This window comes from Stegodyphus dumicola, chromosome 1 (assembly GCF_044657685.1).
Source record: "Stegodyphus dumicola isolate Sdum_Otavi_A_Nest chromosome 1, ASM4465768v1".
Classification (NCBI taxonomy): Eukaryota; Metazoa; Arthropoda; class Arachnida; order Araneae; family Eresidae; genus Stegodyphus; species Stegodyphus dumicola.
In genome coordinates, this window is record NC_140768.1 from 242,238,559 (window position 1) to 242,254,462 (window position 15,904).

Here is a 15,904-nt window from a genome sequence, read left to right on the forward strand (position 1 = left end):
GCCGCCCTATTTCTTATCGCCACAATATCTCGGTGGCTAAAATTTTCAGGATCCTTCAAATACTCATAAATACTTCCAAACTCAGGATCCTTACCCAGTTCGGTTATTACAGTTTCTCGGGAATTTATTGTACACGCTGTCAGCATTGCAACTTTTACGGTATTACCCTGTTCGTCTAATTTAATTCGTGACAGGGCATCTGCTACGATATTTTCCTTTCCGGGGGTATGCTTGATTACCAGATTATATTCTTGCAGCTTGAGTGCCCATCTTATTAACCTTGGGGATAAATTTTTTCCAGAGTACAATCTAGTTACCGCCGCATGATCAGAATATACTGTTATCGGCGCCTTTCCAAAATAGACTCGGAACTTTTGCACTGCTAACAGAACTGCAAGTGCCTCTCTCTCGGTCGCGGAATAGTTTCTTTGTGTTTGATTTAAAGTTCGGCTAAAAAATGCTACTGGCTGCTGATTTTGCGAAAGTACCGCTCCTACCGCATAATCCGAAGCATCCGCTGAAATTTCTAAATTTTCATCCTTTTCAGGAAATTTCAACACAGGGGCTTGCGTTAATGCTTGTTTTAATTTTTCGAAAGCACTATTGGCTTCGGCCGTCCACGAGAATCTTGCCTTTTTCCTTTTTAATTTTAACAATGGCTCAGCGATAGCCGCAAAATCTTTTATAAAGGACCTATAATATGAACAAAGTCCTAGAAAAGAAGAGAGCTTCTTTGCCGTGTTTGGAGTCGGATACTTTTGTACAGCGATTATTTTTGATTCATCTGTCTCGATCCCTTTTTGAGATATTTTGTAACCTAAATATTTTAATTCAGGGGCTGCAAATTTGCATTTTTCGACATTAACTTTTAGACCGGCCTCATTTAATAAAGAAAACACCTGTCTTAAATCCTGTACATGTTGGTCTAGATTATCACTAGTAATAATGATATCGTCTAAATAGATAAATGTGGACTTTCCGAGAACAGGTCTTAACACAATGTCCATGCATCGCTGAAATGTTGCTGGGGCGCCTGAAAGGCCAAACGGCATTCGCAAAAATGCATAAGTGCCAGACTTGGTTATAAAAGCAGTCTTAGGCACGTCCTCAGGCCTGATCCCTATTTGAAAATAACCATTCGTTAAGTCTAAAGTTGTCATAAATTTGGTTGATTTTATGTTCCTTAAAATTTCTTCTATAATCGGTAACGGATATACCGGATATTTCGTTATGGAATTTAATTTACGGTAATCAATAGCGAATCTCCACCTTTTTGGATGCTCCAAAGGATAATCATTATTTTTCTTACATAAAACCACCGGACTAGCATAACTACTTGAGATAGGCGTTACGATCTTTTTACGTAGCATATCGGTAATATGCCATTCTATAATTTTTTCCTTATTCTTATCATACCGGTATGGTTTTTGACGAACCGGCAATGCATCTCCGGTGTCAATACTATGGTTAGTAACCTGGGTAAATCCTGGAATATCACTAAATAAGGAAGCAAATTCACTTACCACTTGTCGGATTCTATCTTGCTCGTCATTAGGCAGGTGGTCGAGATTTAACCTTGGCGGTTCAACCTTTTCTACACGCACTGGTTTCATCGTCAGCTTAAGAGACGCTTCATTAAAATCCAGTGTAGCTTGTGCGTCTGAAAGAAAGTCTATTCCTAGTATTAAGTGTGCTTGCAAATTCTTTACTATAAAAAACATCACCTTTACTTGTTCGTCCTTGATACGGATGTACAAAGGTACTTTACCTACGCACTTACATTGTTCTCCTTGCGCCGCTAATACTGTTGTATTATCCGCATTATATATGCGGTATTTGCGAAAATACTTTCTAAAAAAGACTTCTGCCACACAGGAACACTGCGCGCCGGTATCCAGGAGTGCGGTGGCCGGGATATTATTTACCAAGACTTCAATCTTCGGAAGAGTTAAATTTTTCACCATTACTGTATTTAACTTGTAGGAAGAGGGGTTTTCGTGGCCTTCGGATTTCCGCACCCTCTCGTCAGCAGAAATCCGTTTTAGTTTAAATTATTCTTCCTTTCGGTGCTTTCCTTCTTTCTCCACTGGCCTTGAGACTTTTTTCCTGGGTTGCTATTGAACTGTCGACGTTCGCCGGCTGTTTTTGAATGCTCGGGTTTCCTTGCCCACTGATTCGCTTTTTCTCCGTAGCCATGTGCTTGAGTTTGCTGTAGTCTTGGCGTACCAAATTTGTTTCGCTGTTGATATTGGCGTCTTCTTTCGACGTCCGCCGTTCTTCTACTTTCAAACTGGATTGCTAGCTCAAATAATTTTTCCAGTGTAGTCGGATTTCTCAATTCAATAAAGTCTTGCACTTGGGGTAGTAACCTCGGCAAAATCACTTGAATTATTTCAGGATCCGGACGGTTTCCATACAAGAGCTTGAAAACGTGAATTTTTCTTAAAATAAAGCTCGAGATGTTTTCCATTCTTTGTTGATATATACTGAAAAGTTCTGTTTCTAATTTCGCACGATCCCTTACAACAGGGAAGGCTTTTAGTAGGGCAGTCTTGAAATTTTCGTAGGTATAGGTGGGACTTCCTGCTTGACCCAAGAGACTTCTGCCGATACATTTGAACCAGTTAAGCGCTTGGCCCCTCAAAGCGCTGGTAGCTAAGGTAACTTTTTGAAACTCGTGCACGGGGTAGAGCATGAAGTGGTCATCCAATTTTTCCAAAAAACTGGTTACCTGTGAGTTTCCATTAAACGTTGCTTCTGGTTTCATCGAAGCGCGCATGGTCTGGACAATATACCCAAATCCTTCCAGGGCGGCAGCTGGCATTTCTGGATTCTGAGCTGTTTCTGCAGGCAGCACAGGTTCTTCTTGAAACTCGGCCATGGTTATTCTTCGTCGGGCGCCACTATCAGGTTCAATGTTTCTTCTAACCTTCTTCGGAAACATAAAATGACCTGACTAGAACAGAGAGCTTACTAAAGCTATGTTCACTAATTGTAGTAAGTAGACAGGATACAGACGAAGGGTATACAAAACCCTTTATTTTTTTTCTTTATGTACAATGACTTCCGTACTTCGGAATACAATGACCCTCCACTCGGGGTCTAACTTAAAAGATATCAAAATAAAACTAAACTCTAATTTAACTTTAGAATAAGATTGGCCTTATAATAACCGAAAGCGTATGTAGCACAGAGACTGTGAACACTACAATACGTTTAATTTATCAAGAGGATTAAAACCTCTGGCCTGGAAGGCAAAGTAGCAACTGCGTAACTTCTAAGGTAAGCGGCCTGCTTCGAACTCACGGCTTCCTCTCTTCTGCTTGGCAAAAAGGCCACACTTAAATACTTGGCGTTCGCCAGACAACTTTGCATAAACTCCTTCACGCTTATAATTCTGGCCGGAAGTAGAAAATAAGAAGTGATAGTAAAGATTTAAAATAAAATAAACGTTAGTAAAACTTAAGATCCTTACAATACTACGGAAAATTTGGAGAGTTATTCTTTTGTTTGGTAATGAATTCAATTGAATTTGGTAATGAATTCACATTCCTAACTTGTTTTATTGCTTTTATGTGACCGAATAAAAGTGCACCATTATTTTACGGACGCACTATATAATGCGGATATGAACCAGTTTCGCTTATAAATTCCTCCATGAAGGCATCCCTCCCCTTAGACAGATGGCTTTCGCGTGCTTTGCCGTAATCAAATGGACTAATTGTTTCTTATTGGTAGCTCATATTAACATTACTCGTGCCATTTGAGAAATATATACCCATAAAAACTTAAAACAAAATCAATAAAACTCCATTTGCTTCTTCTAGCTTATATTTCTTTTGTCTCGCAGAAAAAGCTGTTGAAATTTCTGAACCAAAAATTATGAGCCTCCATTTTGAAGCAGATTGTTTATGATAAATACAGATTGTTCGATCACTAAATATGCCCGTATTCTAATACGTAGTTTCCCATCGGCGGCGATACCGCCCATCGGTAGCCGCTAAGATCTGTAAAGCCACTGTGGGTCCTAATGGAAGTGAGAGAGTGTTTAGAAGCAAGGTGGTTAGAAAACTGCTCTTGAAAATCTAATACTGTAAAGATTAAAAATGAAAAGGAAAAGTTTCGCTGTTACTATGAAGAATGGTCGCATTTCTCAGTGAGTCTTTTGCGATAAAATTCGTAGCACTCCCAGCCAGTATTTGGAAGATCTGTGGTTCACATCCCGTTGGAGATATAATCACTTTTCACGTTTTCTGTTTTCAGAATCTAATGTCTCTACCCTTGAGCCTACTTGGAATCTCCTCACATTTGGTGCACTCTATCGTGACAAAGTTTCCTTTCTCCAACCTAATACCCCACCTGGAAATCAGATGGAAAATTTGGCAAAATCTGAAAACATTTTCTTCCTCTACTTGAGGGTCACAACAAGGAGTTGCAATGGAACATGGAAATCGCCTTCCTGAGGAAATGGCTAATCCACATTTATTTGTCTTCTCGATTGACAGATCTTTATTGATATGTATATATATATATATATATATATATATATATATATATATATGTATATATATATATATATGTATTTCATATATGTGTATACATATATATACACATAATGTTGTATGAACTTAAATCCATTTAGTGCGAATACAAGTTATTATATATACACACAATACAATTATTATATATACACATATATGTATTTCATATGTATCTACATATATATATATATATATATATATAAGAGTTCTAAAAGAAGACTGTGTAGCAATGAAATAATAACAAATAAATGTATACCATGACCACTACTGACAATTAAATAACAGTTATAAGTTAGCTAACAAATGCAATTAAATTAACATTGATTTATGTCAAAATAAAAGCAGATCTTCGAAACTGTTCGCTATCCACAAAAATATTTTGTTCCTGCTCATTGCTAGATTACGAACCACATTCTGGGAAAGTAATCATTTGCACATGCAAACATAACGTATGTTCATGTTAAATTTAATCTAGATTTTTACTCTAATCTATATTTCGCTTAACTGAGTTAATTAATTATACATTTTATACACATAGGCAGTGGCAACAATAATGGGAATTATGAATCCAAAGTTCCTTCTGACAGTTGACAGATTTCAGTTTAACAGAGAAGAGATTAATATCTTGGAAAGTCTACCAGAAATTGTTAATGGTGAGAATCGTTTCTTTACCTATAACTCATCTATTTCAAAAATATACTAGATGTATCTATTCGTATATTTTTAATATTTTAACAACTAGTTCAAGCATAATTTTAAAAACAATTTTCTTCGATTCTTTGGTTTCGATAAATGATCTAAAACTATGACAAAAAAAAAGCATTCCAGTAGCCTGAGACAGATATGTGTAACATTCTAGTTCTTTTTTATATTGATAATACATAATAGATATTAAATGTTTTCTTTTTACGTTAATAAATTTATAACTGAAATGTTAACAAAGTTGTAAGACACATCCACGTATTTGAAATAATGCTATGGAATTCTCTTTCGTAAACCAATCAAATTTTATAATGAAATAAATCCTTCTTATAATATTGGTCAGTGTTCAGAAAGTAATCGGCGATTAATACCTGCATAATATGATGAGATATATAATGCAGCTTTGGAAATTCCATAAATGAGAGGAGAAAAGTAATGCAAGATATTTGTATTTGAATTGTGAAACTAATGTACTCTGAATATACTTGTAGTAAAAATTAAATGATGTAGAGATTTTTATGAATTAATTGAACTTGAAATTTCAGAATAAGTAACTGTAGTTACTGAAACTGCTAAAGTATTGACTGATCCCAAGACTAAATCTTATACATAAGCTCAGTAGGAATTTATAAATGAAATGCTAAGAAATTTAGACAAAGAAACTAAACATATATAAATGAACATTTCTGTTAACAAATATCTGTTGTAACAAAACAGAAGTAATTTTTCATAAATTGTAATAATAATAATTATTGTAAGAATTTGCCGTCAAAGAATCAAAGATTACATGTAAATATCATTTTTAAAGAAAAGCACTTTCAAAAAAGAACCTATAAATGTCCAAAAATAAAGCATTGAAGAAGATAAAATTGATAAGAAAATAACAAATGAGTTACGGGACGTTTTTTATTTAAGAAGCTTATTCATAGTTAAAATAACAAAACACAAATGTAATAATTACCTTTAAATTTACAGCTAATGAATCGATCGAAAAAGTAATCATCGTACCTTCAAGAGAAAGCTCAAAGTTGAAGGAAATCAGCCACATCAGAAACAGGTAAGTAAAAAGAATACCTTAACATAATTAAAGCATTATCAACATATATATTTTCTTTGTTACTAGCATAAGTATTATTTTAAAAACAGCTCATTATAACACTCATTTCAGTTGCTTTTTGGATGAACTGTTGGAGAAAGGTCGAGGACCAAATGGAGAAGTTCCAGATTTGGAGTTCATGCAGCTTCCCTTTGATTATCCTATATTCATCAACTTTACTTCAGGCACTACAGGTTTACCCAAAGGATTGGTTCATTCTGCAGGGGTGAGTTATAAATGAAACCTAAATGCAAATCCTAGTAACATTGAGGTTGTTAATATCTTCGGAAGCTTACTTTATTCCCTGTACTAGTGGTTCCCAAGCAATTCGGTTCAGAGTGGACTTGATATATCAGAAAATTCCCAGAGCTCTCAAAGTCAAAACCTAAGCCTTGTACAGACATTAAGTATTTTTTTAAAGTAAGAGACGAGAAAAATTAGCATTGCCTTCCCCGGGAATCGAACCACGGATGTCTCGAATACGCGCCGAGCGTGCTGATCATTACACCACAAAAGAATGCTAAGAAGACGGGATAAATAACTTATAGCCTATCTAACAATTAAGTTCGGTTGGTGTTGAGTTAGTTAAATTCAAAAAAATAAATGGAGTCAGTATTTGTTTCAAAAACAAATTGTTAAAAAAAAGTGTTATATAAGCTAGAAAAGAAAATGTCATACAAAAAATTTTAAAATATTAATAATGAGCAATAATAATCAGTAAACTTCAGTAAATTTGCTGGACTGTAGTGTCGAAGGACAAACAGAATCTTCTCCAGCTACAGGAGTGAAATAACGTCAGAAAAACGTATGCCTATGTGAGAAGAAGACGCAAATTCGAAAGGATTTTAGCTAAATATAATGATGTTAAACAAAGTCACTAGTGCCATCTATTGACCGAAACGTAAAGAAAAATAACTCAAACAAATTTCTCGAGCACAAATTTCTCAGTCATCATTTTCACTCTCCCAGCTGATGAGAAAAGTTCTGTTGAACCTTTTAAACTTATAGTCTTATAAAGTTAAAGCTGACGACGACTCGTGTTGTTTGTCACTTTCTTTAAATAAATACACTCTGCACAAAGCAAAAATGGGATCTCCCGTTCTACTGACAAAATTTAACTTGCGCTTTTCATGTCTCGATAGCTCGACGTTGGACATATGTTTCAGATTTGTGTATAGCATTTTTCTAACATAGGAATTTTGGCACAAAATGAGACTTTTCTGAAATTACTTACCTATTTTTTCCATATTTCGATTCTGCGGCTCAAATTATGCTCAAATATTAAATTTTGTACAATTTAGTGAGAAATTAGGGAGAAATTCAGAAATTTATCTTAACGCACTTTTTTCAGTTTGTGCCGAGAATAATTCACTTGGCGAAATTCTTAATTTATAATAACCTATCTTCCTTTCTTTCCTTTTTTTCATTGTGCACAACAGGAAAAAAACGGACACCGTTCATTCTTTCAAATAATTTTAACAAAGTGTGTAAAAAGCACATTAGGGGTTATTATCACTTCTAAAATATATGTCAAATTTCAGAACGCGCCAATATATAAATTCACACATATCTTTGGAAATTTGAAAAATAAAAACTCTTAATTTTTTGCAGGTATGCCTAGAAATACATCTACTTTAAGATGATAGTATAACTTTTACAGGTCATAATTCAAAATTTTTTCGAAAAAGCTCTAAAATTTACTAAAAAATACAAATTTGAAAGTAAATCAAAAAGCATCTGCGAATTTCCTTTGGACTGAGCCTAAATTTCGAACTGTGAAAGAAGTAATTAAGTAAGTTTAACAAAAGAGATGTTAGTAAGTGTATACCAAATTCAATTAACATTTGAGCGAAAGATTTTGACAGCTAATGCTTCAAAAACTACTCCTACGATTTTTTTAATCTTGCCACTTTGGCATAACTTGAGCTGCAGAATTGAAATATGGAAAAAATCGGTTATGTCTTTTCAGAAAAAGTCCGATTTCGTGTCAAAATACCTAGGTTTAAACAGGGCTACATATAAATTTAATATATAACCTAAGTCGCGCTTTCGAGACATGAAAAACGCAAGTTAAATTTCGTCGACTGGCAGTTCATATAGAACTGTCCCATTTGTGTGTGTTTGTGCAAGGTTACGTATTTTGAGCAATCGTATCACAAAATAAGTGGATCTCAATTAAATAAAAGATGATCCTTTTTCCAGTTTCTTTTATAATCTGGATTTTGGAATGGATTTAGCCACCTCATTTCTTGTTCAGCATTTCTTTTTCTCAGCGACAGCCAAAAACACGGCTCTGTATATATGTCATCGCGCATAGACTCCCTGCTGAGAAATTTTGCGTTTAATTGTACTGTCGCAAAGCCATCTTTTTTTTTTTTTTTTTTTTTTTAAAGTAACGGATTTGTTGGCGCTAACATTATTCAAACGAATTTGGTGCTAGGAGGAATCGATGCCAAGTGAACTTGTCGATAAACAATTGCTAAGCTGATAGCTACTTTTCAGAAATTATTACAACAGTTTTCAAAGCAATGTTCTTCCTATTATCTACCAACGCTTCTATAGTGCAATTCTAAATCTACATGGTCTAAGTAATATTTCTGTGATCATATTGGAACATTTCAATGTGCCCCTGTAATCCAGCCACGGCACTCCAAAGCGCCACAACGCACTGTCTTATACAAATGCTTTTCTTCTTTTACTGTTAAATACTTTTAAAAAGAGGATTGAGAAATTGATTTTATCTAAGGCCCTGCTTTTCCGCAAATATCTGTTTATTTATTATAGTTAAATAATAAATTTCAGTCAAATAAGCAAGCAGTCAACCAAGGTTTAAAACCATTATGTTTTAAAACTGTGATAACTCCATAGCATTGATTCCCATTTTTTGAGTTGTATTTACATTGCTGATTATTATTAGCTCGCACCAAGGAGCTAAATTTTGAAAAAGATGTTCACATGCTCTTAAATTTAGAGTGCCTTTATTTTTATTGATTTTCGTTATTAATAGTATTCATCAGATTTATTTATTGACTCGATTCATGCATTTTTAAAAAGTGAGTAGGTGAAAACTTATTGTTCTTAAATTCGCATTTCTAACACTAATTAAAACTTTCTATTTCAAGACTTTTTTGCCTCTCATGAGAGATTTTGGACTTCACTGCGACCTTAAACGCGGAGATGTCACTCTGGCTATGCAACCGGTAAGTACGAAGAGTGTTGAATTTATACATCATTTTACATACTATTGAAAACTGCAGCCGAGAAGAGGTTAATACATAAATTCGATACTTGTAGGTGGGATGGAATCTCTGGAACCTATACGTTGGCAACTTGTCTCTCGGAACAACATTACTGCTTTATGATGGCCTTCCAGTTTTTCTTTCTAAGACAGCCTTCTGGGACATAATGGATCATTATAAAGTAGCTTTTGCCTTTCTTGTAACCAGCATAATAGACACCTTTGAAAAGGAAGAAATTATACCAAGTATGTCCTTTTAGGTTATCAAAATGCGTTTCATAAGATTTATTTCTGAATACTTTGAGACATCTTTTTACTCACTAAAAGGAAATCCAGAGAAGTTATCGTTAAAATTCTAAGATCAAAAGGTGTAAGAACACTAAACATCACAAAAATTGCTACAAGAACTTTAATTTTCTAAACAACTAATATGAATTAGTGATCATAACTCCTCATTCTTATCTGGATTTTAGACGCAATTTAAATTTAAAGATTTCTTGCTCAATTTATTACATTCGACACTCCATAATTTTTCGTCTGAATGTACTAATAATTAGAATACATTATATTTCACAAGCGAAAAACTACAAAATGAGCAATAACAGTGGAATAACGGACGACAAATTCTTGGTAATGCAGTTTTGTCAACCTTGACAAAAGCTTTGAACTTATGCACCGACTCAGTATATAGCCACTGTAATGTAGTAAGTGACGAAACTTCGTTCTTCCATTAACCGTATTTATTTCAACATAAATTATATAATTATAAAATATTAAATATTTATATTTGCTTGAGGCAGACCATAAATACTCAGTTTGTGGAAAAAAGAAATAGTAAAATTATTTCTAGTTTTGCCAAAAGACAAAACTATTTTTGTTTCAGGTAAATAAAACAGTAAAATCAATGTATTCGCATAAGCCATAGATTTAGCCATTTGTAAAACAAAACACATAATTAATTTCTGTTCAGTTGAAACTAGATTCGTGCAGCATTTTCTTTTGTTTGCAAAATAAGGTTTTAAAAGTTTTGAAGTAACACTGCAGACTTTATATTACCAGGGTTTCTTATCAGTCTAAACACAGGACCTCAACATAGCAAAATTTGCGTAGCAGTTAGAACTTTGCCAATACTTTTTTGACATGCAAATTTACGTTTTTATTGTATATTTTGAGTAAAAGCATATTAAATTGAAAGTTACGTTAGATTTGTGTGTTTACTACCTCCTGAGTTCGTTATGTCCAGCTAAAATGGACAAGCATTTCCCTTGTTAGGTAATATCACCAATTATAGGTAATTACCAACACTTTTTTTACTCACTGTATTAACCCAAGTTTATATAAAATTGAGTTCCACTGTTATTTTAGGTTTACCTTAATTAGTTAACATTGAGCTCTACTGTTCTTATAGATACCCTTACGGCAATATGCTAACGCAAATCTAAATAGAATTAAATACTATTCTTGTGGTACGTTATGGCAGTAAACACGTGTTTTCGCAAATTAAGAAAGCAGTGAGTTGTACTGTTCTTCTAGATATACCTCTTAGCAATAAGAATGTGTTAACGTCAAGCTTAGGTAACACTGAATTCTTTTGTACTTATAGATGCAGTAATTAGAATATCTTAACGTAAGTTTAGATAATATTGATTCTACTATTCTTAGAGATATAACTTATGGCAATAAAGACAAGTTAACGCTAGTCTAGATAGATGATATTAGGTTCTACTCTTTTTGTAGATATGCCATATGGCAGTAAGAATGAGTTAATGCAAGTCTACCTCTACTATTCTTATAGATGTATCTTATGAGAATGATAATGTGTTAACTCAAATTTTGATAATATTCCATAATTTCTTGCAGGCCCTGACTGCAAATTGGAGCACTTGAAAATCTTGGCTATTGGAGCCAGTCCCGTAAAGCTCCAGAACGTAGATTTTATCCTTCAAAAGGTGAAACCTGATGTCCTCGTTGGGTGTTTATACGGTAAGCTTGCCTGAAAAATTTCCTTTGGTATTTTTTCTATAAAATCAAGTGCAATCTAAGGTCATATTTTGGCCAATTTCAAACATTCTTCAAATGCATATTTTACTGCTTATTACACTAAGATGGTTTCCAAACTTTTGCATGGGCTACTATTATATGACTATGAGTTATACTAAGTTTATGTTTACATGAAATATGGGAATAAATTATTTACTTGAATGTTCAATACCCTTGTGATCGCCCTGTGAAAATCACAGGATTAATAATTACATCACGCTAGCCTTTTAAATTTAATTTATTGAGCATTAATGTGTTACCTGGTAAGAAAAATATTTTAAATTATTTCTTTGTCTGCAATTAAAGATGAATATTTATTATCAAATGGAAAACGCATATCTAAACTACAAACAAGGCAAATCAACAGTTCTAAATCCTAACCATGAGTAAATGATTAAAACTCGGTAAGTAAAAACAAAACTTTCAAACTAATCGATGACGTTAATTGAGTTAATGCGTAACAAATCTTTCCATGCAAGATTTCCTCAATCGCTGGGCATGGATTTTGAAAAGTGGCATAACCCATTCTTTGGATTATAACAACGTATTTATTTTAAACAGTCATCGTATCTGTCTTGTGTCCAATGACCAAAAAAAAATAGTAGGCTTTAAACGTCAAGACGATTAGAAAAAGACTTAAACGTCTTAAACCAACTTAGCAATGAATGAATTTGCATCTGAGCTAAATGGTAGAGATAGTTACAAAGTTTCTTTGTTATTAAGCAAAATCATCCTCAGCATATGCTTTGGTTACTGTTAGCATTAACAGCCGCTGACGCAAATTTCATCGCAGCACTTCTATATTTGCCAAATATCTTCTGGCAAAACAGCATGTATAATTGTGGCCAAAGAAAACGTCTAAACGCTTCATTCAATAAGACAGCTAGCAGAGGCTGTCTAGTGGTCAAATATGAATCCCTTATAAAGCATAAGGCATGAGCGTTTGCGAATTGTATGATGTTTCTGATATGAAAAAACTCAAAATTTTTCAATCCGAAAGTTTTTTCAAGCGGGTGATGGTAAGGTTGGCGTGTACAAGATAATCTAATTTCATCTTCTGAGGTGACACCCCTGAACCACCAAAGATTTTTCTTGAACCTAACATCTAAAAAGTGACTGTTAACGAAAACTACTTATTATGTATTCTAACGGTTTATCTTTAAAAGTTAATTCTAAAGCTTGGCAAGGCCCACCAGCGGCCGAGCGGTAAAGACGCTGAACACTGGTAGTTTGATTCGAGGTTTGTATCCCGCGAACGGGCTGGCTGCATGGGCATTTTCATGTGTAACGTGTATACGAGCCAGCTTCCCTTAGAAAGTCCTCCACGAAGGCATCCCTCCCTTTAGGCAGATAGCCCTCGTGTGCTTTGCCATAATTGAATAATCCAATCCAATCCAATCCAATCCTAAAGCTTGGCGAGTAATAACCTCATTTAATACTCACTATGAAGTACAAGATAAAACTCAAAGGTAAAAAAATTCTAACATAGAACTTGTGCTAATGCAATAGTAACGAAATATTTTATCTTCTCGTCGACTAGAGAATATAGGAATTCGCAACCTAGCTAGTTATTGATTGGATCGCAATTCCAACAAAATCCTAATCTAAATTGCAACACCATTAGATCTGACAGAATGATTAACTTTTTACCCTTATCCAACGTTCAAACCCTCTACTCTGGTGGGAGGCTGCTTACTGCAAGCAGTAATATAGTGGTGAACTTCTACTCAGAATGCTGATTAAGATTACATCCTAGTTTTAACTTAATTGCCTTTCAGTTTACGTAGACCTCTCGTCTGAGGGAGAATTTCATGAAGTAAGGCATAAAGAAAACAAATAACAAAGCTGACTGTTAATAAAGCATATTTCATATATATGTAACAAACTTATATACAGTCTAGAGATGTGTCCAGGCGTAATTATTGTCGGATAGCAACCGCACTAATAGAAATTATTCGTTTTAGCTCTCCACAACTACATTCTTATGTCATTCACTAATGAGTAAGCAATTAATAGCAATAAATCAAAATAGTCTAGCAATAAATCAAAATCCTGTAATCTAGAAGCTTGGTAATTTATTACAGAATCACTTCCCTTAATTATCAATGGGATACATTAAGGGAATATTACATATTACGGGACTTTTTACAATTAATAAACAGCTTCCCATTCTTTAAACAATTACTATAACCCTTAATCATAACCATTAATATAAAGCTTATCAGGTTCAGTGTTTCTCCTTACTTGCTTTGGGAACATTCAAAAACCTGACTCGGAACAGGGAGCTTACTAAAGCTATGTTCAATAAATGTGGGAAATAGACAAGATACACAGGAAGAGTACACGAAACCCTTTATTTTTCACTCTTTACAATGATTTCCGGACTTCGGAATACAGAGACCAACCACTTGTGGTCTGAACGTAAGAATATAAAAATATTAACTAAACTCTAACTTGACTTTGGAAAAACAAACAAGGGCCTCCGAGAAGATTGGCCGTATATTAACAGGAAGCCGTATGTAGTACAGAGAACTGTTAACACTACAATACGTTTAAAATTATCAAGAGGATTAAACCTCTGGCCTGGAAGGCAACCAGCAACCGAGTAAAACTGCTAAGGCAAGCGGCCTGCTTCTACTAACTCCTTCTTCTCCTTTGCTTGGCAAAAAGCCACAACTTAAGTACTTGGCGTTCGCCAGACAAATTTGCATAAATAAGTTAAAGCTTTTAATTCTGGCCGGAAGTAGAAAATAAGAAGTGATAGTAAAGATTTAAAATAAAATAAACGTTAGTAAAACTTAAGATCCTTACAAGCTTAGACTTGTTATATATGACATTTGAATTTAAGTGCACAATAAAAAGTTTATTTAATTACAGAACATGTCAGAATTAGAAATTATTCCTATTTAATGTTTCTTTTAAATGGTTTGCTTACAGCAGCTGTAATTTAAATCTTGTCCTTTGGGAAATAGCGTTGAACACTAAATGAAGCTGAAAGCAGTTTACCAAGTTCCAAGCGAAACTACCCTGAAAAGTCAGTTTTTAAGTTCATATAAAAATAGACGTATCTGCATCTTAACAATGTGATGAAATGTTTGTAGCGTTATTCATTTTTTTTTCAGTAAACTATAGCTCATGTTCATCTCTAGTTCTAGCACAGTAAAAACTAGCAATAATAATGCTGTTCAGTAAAACGAGCTATAAGTATTTAATCATAGCATATGCAAACTCGAGCCAGTTTCCCTTAGAAAGTCCTCCACGAAGGCATCCCTCCCCTTAGGCAGATAGTCCTAGTGTGTTTTTGCCATAATTAAATACACCACACCACACCTGATAATTAATGCCTCAAATTCCTTTTTAAAAAATTAACTAAGGATATTTTTGAGGCTGTTGCATGAAGCTTATAATTACTGGGTTTTAGTTTAATCATTGGTTAATATTGCATTTAAATTAACATATATATATATATATATGCGAAAAGTATGAGAAAATCGTATATCACTATACAAATTTATATGCTATTGCATGCGTGCATGCCGCCACTAGGATGGTTTCTGCCATGACCTTTATGAAGCCAGAAACTGAAACGCCGTAGATGTCTATGGAACATCATCTTCAGTATTACATCATTTAATCGTAAGTTGATAATAATATAATTTACGCAACCAAATGAATTTATACTCCACGTTAAATTGCTACATAATGCATGCAAATGGTTAACAGCATTTTTTCTGCTTCTTCTTCTTTCTTGTATTTTTCAGCTATTCTCGAATTAATCGTGAACGTAGTGGACGTCATCACCAGCATTTGTCCGGTTAATCGGTAGTTGACTGTAATTCCACATAATGAACATTTCAAAAGCATTCTCTTCCCTTGATCCCTAGCTCGCAATAAACGCGAATTCAATATTATTTTGCTTTAAATTTTTTTGAATAATTTTTAACATCGTAATCTTGGTGTTGGCGTTTAAAGTCACCAGTAAGTTAAAATATGAAATAATCTTATCATACGGCAACATTGGAGAAACGGTTTATAAAAGAAAAACTAGTCATTTTAATTCCTATCATTATTTTTATCAGCATTTTAACAAGACAAAAAAAGCAAGGTTGATTCTGTTCAAAATATTTAAATAAGTAAAACTGCTTTTTCGGTTTTTTGAAACTCTGGTAAAGGACTTGAATGCCTAGAATGACAACTAGCAATGTCCATTGTACGGTGTTTAAAGTCTGATAGTTGAGGTAAGCAACAGAAATAGTAAAATGCATAAAATGAAGAAATGAATAACCA

The 15,904-nt window shown here is 34.0% G+C and overlaps 1 protein-coding gene across 1 annotated transcript in view; it reads left to right on the forward strand.

The window, feature by feature from the left end:
* LOC118192190 (acetoacetyl-CoA synthetase-like) overlaps positions 1-15,904 on the forward strand; it is an 82,672-nt gene that overhangs the window by 52,509 nt on the left and 14,259 nt on the right. The window contains exons 7-12 of the mRNA XM_085826863.1: positions 5,080-5,194; positions 6,219-6,300; positions 6,412-6,565; positions 9,462-9,539; positions 9,634-9,823; positions 11,438-11,560. Coding sequence (XP_085682989.1) covers positions 5,080-5,194; positions 6,219-6,300; positions 6,412-6,565; positions 9,462-9,539; positions 9,634-9,823; positions 11,438-11,560 — 742 coding nt within the window. The remainder of the gene's footprint in view (positions 1-5,079; positions 5,195-6,218; positions 6,301-6,411; positions 6,566-9,461; positions 9,540-9,633; positions 9,824-11,437; positions 11,561-15,904) is intronic.